Genomic DNA, 17,593 nt, shown 5'->3' on the forward strand with positions numbered 1-17,593 from the left:
GCGTAGATGTGCAGTGTGCGTGTATATATGGATGTATTTGGACACGCAAAAGAAGGTGAAAAGAAGAGGCGGGCACGAACATTGTGCCGCGTATTTGATACATGCAAGACAACGACAACAGCCAATCTTATCGTCTTTGGATGATTTCTTATTATTTTTCTGGATGTGACACGCAGGGATCTACTCTTTGGACATTTGCCTGCTTGCATGCTTACCATCCAAAAATACATCTAGCATCATAATTTTATATTTTGTCGCACAGAAAGATAGACATCGATCGTTACAATTCTAACATCCAAAAATATTACTCCCAAAAATATTACTCCTATTTTATGTCAAATCTAGTGACATGTGAGGATCTTTATATTTTGAGGGTCTGAATCATTATTCTTTTTTAGTAACAATCTTGGGAGAATTATAATGTAACATTCATCGTAATCTAAAAGAAGTGACTACATAATATTCACCATATCATACCCATTTACATCTCAAGTTCTCAACATATATGGGGCAGATACATGCAAAACGTCCCCTTTATAGGAAAAAAAAATGATAAATGTATAGAAAACACCACAAAAGATGAAACTGATGTATAATTTATAAAATGATTCCATAAAAGAGAAAACACAAAATTGTTGATCCAACAAATATGGGTCCTTGCCACTGCAAAGATTCAAAACACCAAGGTGCAAAGAGTAACATGAGCTTTTCCAACGCAAAAATGTCAAAGCCGATCAGTCCAAAATCTTTTCATTTCATGTCATCAACAGCCAGCAGCCTTTAGAAACTTGTCGTAAGGACTGGAAGCTGGAAGCTGATAGAAGTGAGGTTGATGTTGGTACTCAGTTGCACAAAACATTGATCCAGTGTTACTCGACGGAATTTGTGATGTAGGGCCCACGTTTTCGTCAAGGAATGGATTTCCACTCTGCCATTTCAAAAGATTTACAATCTAAATTACTCAGTATCTCTAGCAGCTAAGTTCTGTTACCTCCTTGCATGCATTTACATGTTATTACTTTGACATGAATTGAATTCTAGAAAAAAAAAATGGATTTCAAAAGTGAAACAACTTAAATATTAGATATAGTCTTATATCCATGTTCCAACAACTAACAGTTTTTGATAAAACTGAAACTAGAATCCAAAACTTCCAAGCCAACGGTTACCTATATACTTTTTTAAGGATTACAACTACAAAGTCTGAACTCTCGGTTTCTTGATGTTTGGTTGACTGATTTTGAATGTAGTGATTTGGCCACCATAGTCGTTGTTGTCATCATCATCATCAAAGTATCCCAAAAGTTTACGGTCGGCTATATGAGTTTATGAAAACAACGACGGGAATCAACCACGTGTATTCAATTTCTCCATTCACTTCTATCATGGATTATGCATTCATCCACTCCTATTAACTTCGTATCATTTCTTATTACTTCAAGTCATGTCTTTTTTAGGTATTCCTTGTCGCCTCTTACTCACTCCTATACAAATTCTCTCGTTCCTCCTTACCGCCACATCACTATCTCTATGTTGAACATGTCCATACCATCTTAAACGATTTTCTCATAGCTTATCTTCAATAGGTGTTACTCCTACCTTAGATCTAATATTTTCATTTTTTTTATCTTATCTTTCCTAGTGTGACCACACATCCAATGAAGCATTTGCATTTCTGCTATATATATTTTTTTGGATATGTCATCTCTGATAGCCCAACACTAAGAACCATACATCATCACGGGTCGTATAGCTGACCTATAGATTTAGCCACCATAGTGACGACAAGAAAAGATGCGGACCGGGAATTTTTTATACTACCAGGGACTAGCAATGATATACCAATAGTTAATGGTAACGTAGCTGTCAGATGTATCTAGTCCTATCCCATCTTGCTGTACTTGTGATTTAGATTGCAACGAAACAACTGTCACACTTAGCCAAGGTTTTCTATTCTTCAACACATTTTTTAAAAGGGCTTAAAGTAAATAAGGATGATGTTTAAATTTGATGCAATGACGAATTAGTTGGGAAGCAAATACCTTAGACGATGCTGGCTCAAGATTGGTATAAGATGGCAAATCTTGTGCTTGACTTTCACCATGAGCCCAGTTGCCATTTACATTTTCTTGACTCTGCTGGTTACTCATGAAAGCAGACATCTTTTGCTGCTTTCCCATTGAAAGGGCCTCACAATGGCCAGCCATTTCCTTGTAAGGCATATGTGGCAGGGCAGAGACGGATAATCTTCCAACTTGATGTGCTGTATCGTGAACCTGTTTATATAACCCCAAATATCAGAACAAACACAATAAAATCTAGAAAAGAAGAGTTAATATATAGATCTGAACATTTTGAATAAAGGCGGTCAGGTCCTATACATAAACTGAGGAGTTTGTTGGTGATGTAGGTTGAGACCTACTATAGGAAGAACTTCTATTAATGAAGCAACAAAATATGACCAATCCTTTTATCTGTGCAATAACCTCGTTCTACTCTTCCACTCTATCTTTCCAATTATAACCTTATTGGCTACATCCTCATCAATCTCTGTCATTTTGAATTACAAACCCATGAGATAGTTTAAATCCTTTATTTTTAATTTTATTCTCATCTATCTGAACTGGTTCCCCAATTCTTCTCCTGCTTTTACTGAATTGGTAGCCCAAGTGACACAGCATGGTCATAACCTCTTTGAGGTCCCAAGTTCAAATCTAAACCCCTCCCCTGCCCATATTGGCCTCACTCATAAAAAAATGGTAGGTCTCACATTTTACAGTCAATACTTCATGCTAGTAAAGGACTCAACTACACTATGAAACACACAAATATAACATAGAAATCATTATTAATATGAAAATTATCAATGAAACTGTTATCAATATAATTGATGGCATATTAGTGCTCTTTATTTACAGCCTATATCATCCACAGTTCATCCAAATTAGTAATTTATTTGATCCCTGCTAACACATAACAAGACTGATCCGTGCATTAATTTCCTTGAGAACCTTGTAATTCAAATTATTCAATCATTGATTTTTATTCTCGCTGCTACTTTCAAAAGGCCAAATGTTACAACAATAACAGCACAATATCAATAAAAAACCACATAGTAACAAGCCAACTTACTCCATTTAGAAGCTCATCAACACTCAGAAGGCTAGGAACATCCGAGGTATGCTCTGTTTCAGGATCTTTTTGAGCCTCTACAGGTTTAGGCAAGCCATCATTCATTGTAAACAAAGGAGGATTAACCTGAAAATTAGTGAGATTATGCGCAATGCCTGAATGAGGGTGAGACAAAGAGAGAGGAAATTATAAAAGTTGGAGAAGGTATTTCACATATGATTCAAATCGTACCTTGCACATTTGTTCTGGTGTTTCCATGAATATCTCTGCTCCCAAAGGACACATTTCATCTGGCGTAAAGTCTTTAAGCAACTTCTCTCTTACACTGGATAACTCTTGCTGTGAGAAAATCTCAAATATTAGTAAGCACAACTGCGAGAACTATATGTTTTATATGAGAGAAAGTGAATGAGAGCTACATCTGATGATGCTCCAAGAAACTTCACTATCAAGGTTAGCAAAGATTCTTTCAACTGAATCTCTATTCCTCCTATTGCTGACAGTGACTTCAAAGCTTCTTCATTGTCTTCTGCAGATCCGTAAACATTTTTGGAAAGGAAAGGTCCTTTGTTGGCAGCCTCTAGTTTGCAATCATCAACCAATTGCAGAAATGGATCAACCTGATACGAGGTCACAAGAGTATAGATCAGTTTACCTCAGATTTTAATTTCAAAAACATTTTACTTCCCTTTTCAAGATACATAATTTGGAAAAAGGAGCTCTTGGCCTAGTGGTAGCCACTCCTTAGAATTTCAAATAAGTTGAAGGTTTGAATCCTACCACATGCTAAATTAATAAACATTAAAATCAATATATGTTCATCAAAAAAACAATACATAATTTGGAAAGTGAGCCAGATGTAAAATCAAATAGGGTCTAACAAAATGGTTTCACCTACTGTGTTATCTGTAAGTGCAGCTTTAGCAGAAGGAATAAGCGAAGAAATGTTGTAGGCTTTTGATGAGAATATAATCATACATGTTCCCAATGTAAAGAGGGATCTCCGCCGTGAGGGCTGCAAACACCCTGCAAACACAAGAACTTCATCAGCTGAAAAGTTGGCATCCAAAATTTTTAACCAAAATATTTGCGAGCTAGAGAAAGAAAGAAAGAGATTTGATCGCTAGAATATTTCAGTCATTGTTCACATCATGTTAAATACATAAATATTATAAGCTCTTGGCATCTAATTCACCACAAAGCCATTCATCAACAGAGGTGAAGCCTCTTGTACTTGAGGGGGTCAGCTAACCCCTCTCAAAAATTTTTAATAGGCCTAAATATATACTAAATTATAGAAAAAACCCTTTTGAATTTTCAATTTAGACCCCCTCTTGTAAAAAGTCATGCTCATGTTGAAACAAGAAGACATGTGATAATTATTACTTATCCTATCATATAAATTTTTTACTTTTAGTGTTATTTTTCGTACTTGCGAATCTCCAGAGCCCCGCTTAGCTTTGCCCACCTTAACATAAAATCCTTTGTCAGCCCTTGTTCATCAACCAGTGAAAGTCTTACAATTTTGAGTCCCAAATGGTGTTGACCATGCAAGGAATGGATATCTCGGTTTGAAAAATATTCACCGTGTTCAGTATCTCATCAATGGCTTCTCTTGCATTACTAAGCAAGAGTTTTTGTTTTTTTGGCAGGATGGATATATAGATATTGGAATATTTACAGGCCTAAAATATCTTTGGCTGAAAAAATGCTAATTACTTTTTCATGGCAATTGGAGTGATATTAACTCTATTGATTCTTCGTCTGTATCACATCAAATGATAGAAGCGATCTATTTGTTGCCCAGACCTTTTTCTCCTGGACTTCGAGGGCTAAATGTTTCAATCTCTATCCTTCTACCTACAATAGTAGCAGCCTTCATTCAGAATTTGTTTTCTTATTATAAGTTGACATGGTCAGTTTGTGTACACAAGCATATGTTTATTTTAAGCCATCCAATCATCGCATGATTTGTGAAACTCAAGAAATCAATGTCCACAATGTTTTGAAGATTGAGGACTTTGTGAGGATTCTGATGCTAGAAGATTTCATTGCATAGCATTTATGTTTTACATTGAAAGACAAATAGAAGGTCTGCAAGGATGTTAGGATCTGGTTAAAGTCTTTTGGCAAACCATTCAAGCAACTGCAAATGATTGATTGATGGGATTCAGACGGCCAAATTACAAAGACGTCTTCAAATAGGAGAGGATATTAAACAGGGAAAGATTTGATGAGGGAAGAAAACAACTCACAAAAGATTCAGACAGTCTGCCAAAGTTACACCTCAAAGGAATAGAGACCAGACAACTACATTGCTTGTTCTCCCTCCTCAACCATTCCTTAACCATTTCTTCTTATTGAAGCACAATGTCACATACAAAAGAGACTTGACACTATCAGGAGGCTCAGGATTATCGACCACAATGATTATTCAATTAATCAAAAAGATAATCTTGAAGAAGCATGCTAATTGGTTTACGGAGAGAACGTCATTTTAGATAATGGATAATTATAAAACGATTAGAAACTAATAGATCAAAATGCATATTGAAGATTTTGGAAAAATTCAAGAAATTATGAAACAAAAGACGAAACAATATTTTGTAAATGATTTGTGCTTAAAGATCTACCTCCCTCTCCAAGTGCTATGCTCCTCAAGGAAAATGCTATCTGAAAACTTCGAATCAGTGCCTCATTACCGGATTTCTGCATGACATAAGACTTATGAGAATACAAGACAAAAACAAAGACAAAAGTGAATTTCTAGCGGCAGCATCAACCCCTCAAAATTATATGAGAATTACAGTTCAGAGATAATATTAAAAAACAACAAGTGGTGTCCATATGAAGTCTGTTGGTGCACTTTTGCAAACAAAGAGGATTTTATTGTGGTGCATTCTTGTTAAGTTGCCTGTCATCACAGAAAAAATTAATTGAAGGAATACCTGAAGCAGTAAAAAAGGGTTTGTTAACCAAAGTTTGGTTTTCAAATAACGGAATAAAAAAAATATTTCCTCAGTAATAGCATTAATTTCAACTCAGAGAAATTTTATCGTATAATGGCCATACCTTGCTCTGGGCCAATAACAACACCAAGCTGTAGGTATGAGCAATTGATTCATAGTTTTCGGGTATATTCAAAGGAGATATTGATTGTGCCCATAGTGATGAAAGCAATAGGATAATCTGGCGACTGCTCAACTTAAGAGCTATTATTGGCGACTGCTAAATCAAAAGAAAAAAATTATCAGGTCATATGGTTGTACATCTCTGCACAAATATCAACATAGGACGCTTGAACAAAGACAAATGTTCAGACGCACCGGTTCTTTAGCAAGATTGCTTGAATTGTTATCATCAGCCACAATAGGTAATGAACGCCTTCCATCGGTATAATTGCGGCTATACGTTGACTTCAATCTGTTTAGCAAAGAAGGATTATTTCCCTTGGCATCTGCATCACCCACAATTATTTCTTTTTCACCTTGACTGATATTTTCCCACGAGGAATTTTGCTCCTTTTTCAACTTCTCAAAGAGCGCAGCTGAAGAAGAAAATACAGATACATTTCTTGAAAGTATCCGTTGAACAGCCTTATTTGAGACAGCTGTAGCAGCCGCAGGACGTGGGAAGACAGATGATGGGACAAGAACAACGGAGAATATACGGTGTGCACCCACCCTGATTTCATGGTCTGCATAGACCATTGCTAGGAGTAACTGATGGAATAATGCCTCAGGGAAAGCCTACAGAATTTGATTTTTAAGGAGAAAAAAGAAATGAAAAAAACGGTGGAAACTGGGCAGAATTATGTAAAAGCATATAAAAATGATTATCGTTCTTGCCTTGTTCTGATATGACAGATTTGGCATGGCTGCCACAATCTGAGCAGTACGGTAAACCGCAGAAATCAAGGTCCTGGCCATCACTGTAATATTTGATAGATTCTCCAACATCATAGCCATAACATCAAGTATTGGGTGCACATCTCCAACCTGTATTTGGAGGTCTTTTGAATTAACTCTACTTAAAAAGAGATTTTTTTAGGAACAATAAAATTCAAGTAGAAAAAATACCATACAGCACAATCCATTTGCCTAAATTTCTTATTTTTCTGGAAACACAAAAATGTATAAACTCTGGATACGGTTTCACTAGACATATCGAATTATGTATAGATGCACATGAACTGCACTCACCGAATGCGATTAAGTGGGGTTGGGGTACTTCCCAGGCTATCCTAGCAACAAAATAAAATACGAACTGTCTAAAGGTGGAAGTCAACTTATGGATAACTACCTACAGCCCTCACCAACTGCAGCTCGATATTTTTCCATTCAATTATTCAATACCCATTTTTCGGAAATCCATGAAAAGTGCAAACTAATGAAGATACCACAATTTTGGCTCGTATTGAATCAAAGTTCTGGTAGTATTAATCATTATATTTTCTTGAAATGAATGAGAGAGAAATAAGTCACCTTCTGCGTTAACTGCACAAGGCATTCATCCACTGCAGCTCGATATTTTCTGTTCCATTCAATTACTTGGACTCCCAAATTTGAATCATCAAGTGAGCTATGTATGCTTTTCCGAAGGTGTCTGATCATATCACTGACTGCACCAATTATAGACATCGATGACTGAACCTTTGCTTCTCGAGTAAGAGAGGTGGCAACATCAACAATGTCAAGCTGCATATTGGGCTTCTTAAGAACATTCTTGTGATCAAGGTGCTTAATTAAGAGGGACAATACAAAATGTGTGTTTTGCCCTGCAAATTAGTAGTTGAAAGTTATATCAAAGTCAATCAAAAACCATTTGATTCAAGTAAATAAATAACGTAAGCAAAAAGAAATTATAAGACTCCCAAAGCAGATAAATTCCAAAAATAGTAATAAACGGATACCGTATTTCTCTATTATAAACTGCATGTCCTGCAAGACTGAAAGAGCAACACCATAATCAGAAGACCATAAGTCCCCGTTGTCAAAATGACGGAACAAAGACTCCAAGACACGCCGCACGGTGGTAGCTTCTTTGGCTAACTGGGCCATGTTGTGTAGGCAGACTCTTGCCCAGAATCTGGGGTTCTTGGCATCTTCCCTTTTTCAATATTTTTCACACACAATGGAAAGAGGAAAAAGTAAGCTATGATACAATTTACAGTCACAGAGGTGCATAAAAGCTACTTTAGAATATTGTGACTAGGAATTACAAAGATGCATTGACTTCGCCTTTAACAGTAACAATCTTGCTCCAGGAAGAAGTTCTAGTCAAGGCATCTGGCGGAGAAGCATCACCAACCCGCCCATTTTCAGAGCCTTGTTTATCGTGGACAGGAGATTCTGAATCTTGTTTGTGAGCTCCATAATTCTCCAACACAACTGATACAACCTACGTAGTGAAAGAAACAAAAATTATTAAATGCTACATATTAAATTTTGTTACAGTGGATGTGTTGCATGAGCATGGGATAGGGGGTAGAGGCACTAATGTAGTCTGTTTTTCTACAGCTTGTTCAAGGTACATATTAAATATTAAGAATAAGAAGGAAAAGAAAAAGAATTGTCTCAAACGATTCTTCAGATGGAAAGTTAATAACAGTTCAGAAGAATAGGAGAGAATTTTGAAACAATATTCACGAAGAAGTTTCTTTATATGTACTTTAGATTGTTATTCAATTGACAATAATAACTCTTTCCCCTATATAGCTGGGTTTCCACTAATTTTTTCTGATCATTCCTTTGGTAGCTTCTGCCCCATCATTTTTTTGTTTTCTTTTGTTTCCCCACCAAGCCACCCACTCATATGTCCCACAAGTAACTATTTAGCCCCATTTAGATTTTAAATTATTATATATTTGCTCCAAAAAGTTATTTGGTTTCCATTCTACACTAAGTGAGCATGTATCCTACCAGTAGACATGACAAATGGTAAAAAACTGCAAAAAAAGAGTTCGAAAACCACCTTATATGTGGGTATGTGTATGTATATAAAATAGAATAATGAATAAATTATCTTTAATTTTCTTACACTGTCAAAATCTGCTGAAATATGAGAGAATTCACCCATGAACCAGACCTGTAACACAAAATAATCATCAGAGTCCAGCTATTCAAGTCTATGATGAGAACAGGGCAAGTTTATTGGGAAAGAGAAACTTCAGTATCAAAAAAAAAACAGAGATAAAAGAAAATCATAGTCATGACGATGCATCTAACAGCAAACAACCAAGGAGCAAGAGTTGGCTTAGTGGTGGGCTGCTCAGAGGTGCTAGATAATACAGCAATCAGAATGAAATTGTTCATTTTGAACTAACTTGATCTCAATGATTAAAAGCTTCAAGACTCTGCATATTATCTTTTATGTGTGAGCACGTCCCATGATGAAACCAAGGCAGTAGCTCCTAAACCTTTTTTTTGCAGATTTCTACATACTTATCCCACAAGACCATACATCCTGACATGGGCCTATTTGTTAAATATTTAGCATTCTCAAAACATCAGGCACATTTCAAACCAAAAAAAAATGCAAAAGGCAATTATAATCATGTGTAGATACTCTTTCTACTTTAGATTATGATGGATCTAGAACATAAAAAGATTTAAAATAGAGCCAAACTGGCCAGGCACATTCAACTGGCAAAACCAGAAACTGCTCTACTGTTCCAGTCTTAATTGTATATTATGCATGAAGATGGTCAAATCTCAAGTTCATCCATTCAAACTGGCCAGAAATATAACCAGACAAAATAAACTTATTCCTTATTTTAACTTTTTTGCACACATCCGTGATCTTACAGTTTGACTTATCTAGTGCGAGCTGAGTACAAAACAGGGGGAACAGTAGGCTTTCATGAGTATTTTTCCGAGTTTTGTTTATTGCTTTTCTAAGTTGTTAGAATTGAAAATATTTCCTAATTCAATCTTCATTGAAACCATATATATGCATTTCCTCATTCCTCATTTTTAACTGTCTAACTTCCTTGTTCTCTAGATGGTTTTAGGGTTTAAAACAGTGGAATAAAGCAGAAAGCGTGTCTCGTACAGGAAACTGAACTTCATATAAAAAAACTCACAACTAAAGCCCCATTGAAGAGAAAGACAGCAAGATTTCAGTGGACTACGGATTCAGACCAATGGTTTATCTCTAACTTGATTATAATTTTGAATCTACAATTTAGGCATCAGATAAGTCTATATATCAACAAAAGCACAAAAGGGTAAAATACAGCAAGCCCCAGAGTTTGATCGAATTTCATAATCACCCCCTTCATTTTCAAATTTGATGTTTAAGCCCTCTGAACTACAAGAAACACATTGTGTGACTCCCTCCGTACAACCTGCTCGCATTTATTTTTTTCATATTCTCCCGCTGACTTTATATAGAGAACCCATAAATATGAAAACCAGAGGGCTTGAGTAGCAAAGTTGATCAAACTCAGGGGGCCGTTCTGCATTTTGCCCTAAAAAGTATAACTTAGAAGGAACTTTCTGAAGTGTTATTTTCCAGATACCAAATGTTAAATAATATAAACAAAGTGTAATGTGTGAGACACGACCCAAAAGATAATTACCCAGAACATTTTGTATATTAAATACCTATGTCAGTATTCACATAAACAATTAAGCAAATATTAGCCGCGTAATTGGATGAAAATATATCTACACTGGCATGGAGCTGGATTACCATTGATGAAAGGGCCTGAAGTCCAGCAGCACGCAAGTACTGTATTCTCTCATCCTCTCCCATCTCTTGCGCTAAAAGACAAAGTTTAGGAATCAAGCCATCTAAGTTGAACATGTATGTACCATCCTTCTGCACAATCAGAAGATATCAGATAAGCTCGGGGACTGCTATAGCAAGTATACAAATGTTTATGTGTCACTTGCGTCTAGTAGTGAAGTCCTTAAAATAAAAATGAATCAACCAAAAAGGCAAGAAACTATCAACAATTCTTACCTGATTATTTACAAAGTCAAATACAGTTTGACAGCCTAGCATGCGTATTTCATCATGCCGTGTTTGATCTAGCAGAATGAGAATGATGCTGAGTAAGCTGCTTGCAAACAATGGCCTGCCATATTTTGATACTATTCAGAACTTGCATAAACGCTTAACAATCAGAAACCATGCATGATTCACAAAATGCCTCCAAATAATATTTAGAGGATAGCATGTCAAACTTTCTTGTCAATGTCCTCTTTCTTTCAATCAAGAAGTATTACAAAATTCCTTCAGCAGAGAAGCAACTTGTTTTGAAAGTAAACTAAGTATGAACTAGTCATCACGCATTATAAAAATCATCAATGCCTTATTTCCGAAAAAGCTGCTCATCACACATGAAATGCTGTAGGTGGAATTTTAGATAAATAAATAATGAAGCTATTATTTCGACAGCCAGTAACTGAATTGAAAACCTAGATTTTCCAATGATTTTCAAGATTGGAAGTTAGGTTCAATAAATCTGTTTGAAGCAACCTCTCAAGGCGTACAGTTCCAACAAACAGATAATAAAAAATTCCCCAAGCAATCAACTCCGTAAATACTCACAATAATATGATGGGAAATAACTCACAGTTGCTCCTTACAAGAAACCAACAATTTCCTGTAGATGCACATAACTACTTTTACAGAGTGGAGCTGCTGGCTCCTCAAATCCTTGTAACACCTTTGCTCAAGATAACTTGTGATCTGATTCACAGATTATGAAGTTCCATTAACACGTAGGAAAGAAAATGAAAGATCACGCATTATATTTGGCATTGATTCGGCAAATCCAGCAAATGCATGTAATATGTTTCTAATAATGAAGACTATGATTGCACCGAAGCAAAAAGAGAGCCATCATCCATATAAAGTTGATGTTGAACAGGATCAAAATTCCACCAGCATCTATCACTCATTGTCTCTCATTTTGCAAACAGAAAGCAGATTAAGAAATAATTCATCCATTTAGCAACGATTTTGTTAGATGGAACAAGCTTAATTCATTTACCATATTCCGGATCATTAAATTCGACAGAATCAGATTCCATGAGCACATAAGAAGCTTTTCTTGATTCCCAGATCATATTCCCAATCAAGGAACTAGCCCAATCTAAATCAATGAAACCATCATACCAAACTAGTTGCTTAAATGCAGAATTCATTTTTTTCCATGCAATTCTCGCATAGTTATATCATTCATGAGTTATCAACAACTAACATATCATTTTCACTACCTCAACCCTCATCATTTCCCTAACGTTTAAAATCTCTCTCTTCCCACCTAAAACATACCTGTGCAAAGAAGTTAGAACAAGGTTGCCTTGCTCGTTACCAATTTCCATTTCAAAACATTTGATCAACTTATGCTCATTATACATCACATCAAATATTCTACAACTATATCAAATAATCAATCCTAATTATTATCATGTTATGACATCTTTTAGAAATTCTTTTCTTGGACACAAACTTTTTATAGACATATTACTTCCTATTGACAACATTCCACACCAAAAGGTATTATTGATCTTGTAGCCATCTAGAACATTAGTTTCTATAATCACTCCAGATGATAGTCAGACTCCACTGGTTCATTACTTCATTGCAATCCTAGGCATAGAGAAGGAGAAGTAGCAGTAAATTGATGGCAAGTGCAAACCATAGTCACTAATCATGAGCATAAACGGATACATTATTCTCACTTAAAACTATAACCAGTAAATGCCCAAGGCAGTTAAGGACCACTACAACAGCCTTCAGATGTCAGTCAGCACTTCATTTATTAAGAACGAGAACTGTAACCAGTTAATGCCCATGACTATGATAATCTTCTCACTTCAGAAACAAAATTAGTCTTAACTTGAATAATGTTTTGTCTTCCATATCAACAGCGTAGCAAACATACTCCTCACATAGTCAACGAAATAGAATTGGCTAAAGAAAAGAGGGAAGCCGGAAGATTTCTAGCAGAGAAAGGTTATCTCCCCACCTTAACAACATGAAAATTCCTTAAACTTAACCCCCAATCAAACTTCTAAATGGTTCCTTCAAACAATTAATAAGCTATAAAATTGTAAACGAATTCCTTTAACACCTGCATGCATATGCAGAGTTTTGAGCATCCAATAAATTTCCATCCCTTTAATGCACTAGATGATATACACAGTTCCAAAGTTCTAAAAGCAGGACCATTGATGCTTTACCTTTGGAATACGGAGAGGGTTTTTGGAAGCATATTCACATAGTTTGCTGATCTTGCGTTCATTGGGTTCTTCGTCCTGCAAAATTGAAATGCAGAAATTCTAGTTCTAAAACTACTAAAACGAAGGGGAGGGGAGAGAAGAAAGAAGAATTTAAGAGGAACATCGAAGAAAAAAACCCTAACCGGAGATCGGGGAAAAATGTCTGCAAGCAATTTCTTGTATCTCTTAATTGGGTGCCGCGATCTCTCACTCAATGCAGGACAGAAGAAACACAAGCTCCCACAAACAGGCCACACACTCCGTGAAATCACACCCATCTCCTCCTCTTGTATTAATTTAATTCATAAGATCCAGACCAATGATCCATCAGAATCCTCAAAAATTATTTCTCCCGATTTGTTGGAGGATCTCCTGCGGGGCAGAAATAGAACGGAAGGGACTCCGATTGATTCGGCTAGGACGCTCCACAGAGACCAGAGGAGAAGAAATAATGGCAAAGCGAGAGAGAGAAGGAATTTGTAGTTTGAATTGGACTGAAACGAAAGCGTTTTGGTGGTTCTATCCCTCTCCTTCTCCTCTCCGGGAGTAGCCCCATGTGTCGGGCAGTTTGAGCTATTTATACGCTTTGCATTCTGTTACAGCTAAATTTGATTTGTTTGTTTGTTCTTCATTTTCAATTTTCAACGGCTAGATCTCGTGGTGGGACCCATGACACTAAAGCATTTTCCTTCTTACGAATATTTTTATAATTATTGTTTTAACGAGGGACTGGTCCGGCACACATTACATAAATTATACTCCCTCTGTCCAATTTTTATAACCCATTATACCATTTTTGGAAGTCCCAAATAATAGTCCAGTTACTTTAAATTAAGTCATTGTTTTACTATTATACCCTCATTTAATACACTTTTTTCTCACCATAATTTTCTAAATTCTATATCCTCAAAAAATTATTAAATGCTTGTATGGAAAACTAAAAAGTCACATTAATTAATTACTTTCTTTCTACAATACTATATACCATCATCTACTTCTTTCTTTTAACTAAAATTAGAAAATCATTCAAATAAAAAAGTCATGGATCATGGCCAAAACAAGTTTGATCAAGATTTGAACAAGAAGGTGAGGTCCTTACTTGATTTAAATGTCTCATCCTACGAATTGAACAATAAGGAAAGGTCACAATTCGATTTAAATTCTCCGCCAAAAGAAGAAGATTACAAATATGAGGCTCAAGAGCATCATCTTATCGTTTCACAAATGTTAAAAATATTTTTACCCAAATTCTATTAATTTAAAATGACAACTTTTATCCCTTGATTTAAGCTTATTTGTGCTCATGTATGATCTGATATCAATTTGGAATGATCTTATCATTATCTCCTTCGTTTCCTTTTTTTTGGTACTGGAGGACTCCCTTCTACCTGTCACCTGTGCTCATGTATGAGATTTTTTTTTTGGGTACTTGAGTATTCACTAAACATGACAAACTTCAGCCATAAACAAAGAAAGATAGAAAGAAAGAAGAAGAAATAAGGAAGGAACCAACCCTATTTCCTAACATTTACACAGATCTATCATTACTCAATATTTTTCCTACAAACCTGCATTTCACTCGGATGGTGCACTTCGCTTTGATATGAGCTCTATTTTTTGCCATCTCTGACCTTCACTGCGTCATGCTTGCCTTTGCCTCATTCAAAACTTGGAAATCACACTCAATGCAGATTGGTATCTCCCCGTCTCTAACTGACTTTTGTTTCTTCGCATGTGGAATTTTGTAGTTATTCCCACCAAAATTTCTTAGAATCTCAACCATACATGTTTGTAATGTTAAAAAAAATTGTTTAAATCTTCACTAGGGAACATGTCAAAAGCTTTATCCACGGCTAAAACAAATTCGTCCACTGTAGTTGGAGCCTCTTGATGTTGAAGTGAATCAATAGCTCTAAAAAATCCAAGATCCAAGACATTCAAATCAGGACTATTATGAGGTTGACAACATAAGTGAATATCCAACCCATATCTTTCAACAACTTCCTGAAATTCAACATCATTAGCTTATATATGTGGTCTTGTGTTATCTTGTTGAATGAAGATGGTGCTTGAGCAACCCAATGACAATTTTTCTTTGATTGAAGGCAATAATTTCTCGATCAAACATGAACGAATAATATCTTTAGTAATCGAAAAAATTGGCTTTGTCTCCAGAGTTCCCGCAACACGATTCTTACTACTCCGTTTGGCTGGTTCTCTGAACACAAATGGTCATATTCTTATTTTTCCATTGAACTCTCTATTGGTAGTACTATGAAACCGTGGATGAGCCACCGCAACCAAAAACATAACCTTTGAAATAAATCTTTTACTTTTTGCATGTGTGAAAATGCTCAATCTCCTCTAGATGAAGATAATATTTTTTGTGATGTCTTAAACATATAAAACCATTTTTCATCAATATGAATTCGATCAAACATGTTAATAAAGAAGGTTTGGATCCGAGTGTACCTTCATCAATCATTGATAAGCAAAACTCCGACCTTGCTTTTTTGTTATCCTTTAATCAATATCGCTTCACGGGATTTGGGTGAGGTCGAAGACTTCGGTCTTTGATTCTTCTATGTACAATAGATTTTGCTAAGCCCAGAGCACTTACCAATGATCTAATATTTGTTCGACAACGGAATGGGATAGATTTCATTGCTTCCAAATCAATTTCAACTCTCTTGCGACCAACTCTTTTCACCATATTTAAAGATAAATCAAGTATAGTACTATTCGCTATAACAATTTTTGTAGCATGCCAAATTCGAGAAATTGATTTTGTAGATATTACAAAAAATATTGGCAACTTTGGAAATTGCTCCTATTGTTAGAATTTTATGTTGACTCTCTTGAAGTAACATTTGCATAATTGTCCGCTTCTGATCAAAAGATAAATTTTTCTTCTTGTATGGAAGACGGATATCATCTGGTGGTGGCATGGTCAGATGAATATTGTGTGGAGAGTAGGTATCTTTGTCTGGATATTCAAATCAACAAGAGTTGGAGTTGGAGACAAATACTCCTCATGTGAGAGAACATCTTCCGTAGGATATTGATTTAAATCAATAAGAGTAGGAGCTGACCGAAATTGCTCATCATCAAGTGAGAGAATTGGAGATTGATTTAAATCAATAAGGATATTTTGTGAAGAGTTACTCATTTTTGTTCATGATTAGATTTGATTATAAATTTTCATATTTATAGTAATCAATCTAAAATTTCAAAGGCAACTAGGCGGAATTTAGTGGCTCCAAATTGAAAATTTTTGGGATGGGGGCTGGAATTGCATTTTGCTAGAATGACCAAAATTTCTTAAATCTCAACCATTTGTTATATCTAATGGTATATTAACACGTCATCATTTTTTTAGTTTATATTATTTTCCCCCAAAACCCAATATCCATCTATCAGAAAACTCCAATTGCCTTAATTCCTTCTTTCCTCTTCTTCTGGGTCTTTGACCAAGACCAAGGCATCAATGTCGTCTTCAACTCCATGACTCATGCATAGAAATGAAACAACAAAAGAATTATGTGTTTGTTGATGGTGTTGCAGAAAAGAGGAGAGACGTGATTTCTTGTTGGGCTTGATTTGTGCAAAATAATCTCAACAGTTTGACCATCTCAATGGTGCAAGTTACTCAAATGGATTTAGTCAAAAGTTGATAAAAAAATTAAATAGGCCAAGTCAAGCCCATTATCCACGGCCCATGCCTTGCCCCAATCCAACTCAACGAGAGTGCGGATGTGGTGCACGTGCACGTGTGGTTTAGCCCAACCCAAGCCTAAGGCCATGTAAGGCTTTCTCCCACAAAACCTTTAGTGCCCTTAGACCCAAGTTCATACTCCCAACAATAAGCATTATAAACTCACTCTTGAGTTCTAAAATTTTCAATGTGGGATTGGGTACACACCACCATATACACCAACTTATACCATTCTATGTGGACACAAATGTTGGAAGACACTTTGGTGTGGGGGTGTTGGAACACCTTGTTGCGATCCCACATCAAACAAGATAGTTAGAGTGGGTGACCTTCATAGGTTTGGTGGATAACTTCAATTAATAAGATAGTCTTTTAATTGAGAGCTCACCTAACTTACTAGGTATCTGCCTTCATTGAGAGTATCGTGAGCCGTATGTGTGAGTTGGACATAGGCCTCACTGACTTGGGTCAAAGGTTCATGTGCATAGAAAGAACTGCGTATGATGAA

At 35.9% G+C, this 17,593-nt stretch overlaps 1 protein-coding gene across 3 annotated transcripts; it reads right to left on the bottom strand.

The window, feature by feature from the left end:
* Positions 1-411: 411 nt before the first annotated feature.
* LOC119992320 (protein SEMI-ROLLED LEAF 2-like) lies at positions 412-13,922 on the bottom strand. 3 transcript variants are annotated; one of them, XM_038839102.1, is made up of 19 exons: positions 13,514-13,922; positions 13,332-13,406; positions 11,717-11,832; positions 11,101-11,215; positions 10,828-10,956; positions 9,172-9,219; positions 8,354-8,532; positions 8,045-8,241; positions 7,617-7,909; positions 6,981-7,130; positions 6,459-6,881; positions 6,205-6,357; positions 5,766-5,841; positions 4,031-4,158; positions 3,552-3,752; positions 3,364-3,471; positions 3,133-3,258; positions 2,043-2,276; positions 412-928 (listed from the first exon to the last, which is right to left on the bottom strand). In XM_038839102.1, exons 1-19 carry the CDS (start codon positions 13,646-13,648, stop codon positions 764-766), a joined length of 3,051 nt encoding a protein of 1,016 aa, XP_038695030.1. In that variant the 5' UTR covers positions 13,649-13,922; the 3' UTR covers positions 412-763. The 3 variants fall into 3 exon arrangements, with proteins under 3 accessions (XP_038695030.1, XP_038694982.1, XP_038695109.1); XM_038839054.1 differs by having other exon boundaries at positions 6,205-6,360; XM_038839181.1 differs by lacking the exon at positions 9,172-9,219 and having other exon boundaries at positions 6,205-6,360.
* Between the last annotated feature and the right edge of the window lie 3,671 nt (positions 13,923-17,593).

This window comes from Tripterygium wilfordii, chromosome 1 (genome assembly GCF_013401445.1).
Source record: "Tripterygium wilfordii isolate XIE 37 chromosome 1, ASM1340144v1, whole genome shotgun sequence".
Classification (NCBI taxonomy): Eukaryota; Viridiplantae; Streptophyta; class Magnoliopsida; order Celastrales; family Celastraceae; genus Tripterygium; species Tripterygium wilfordii.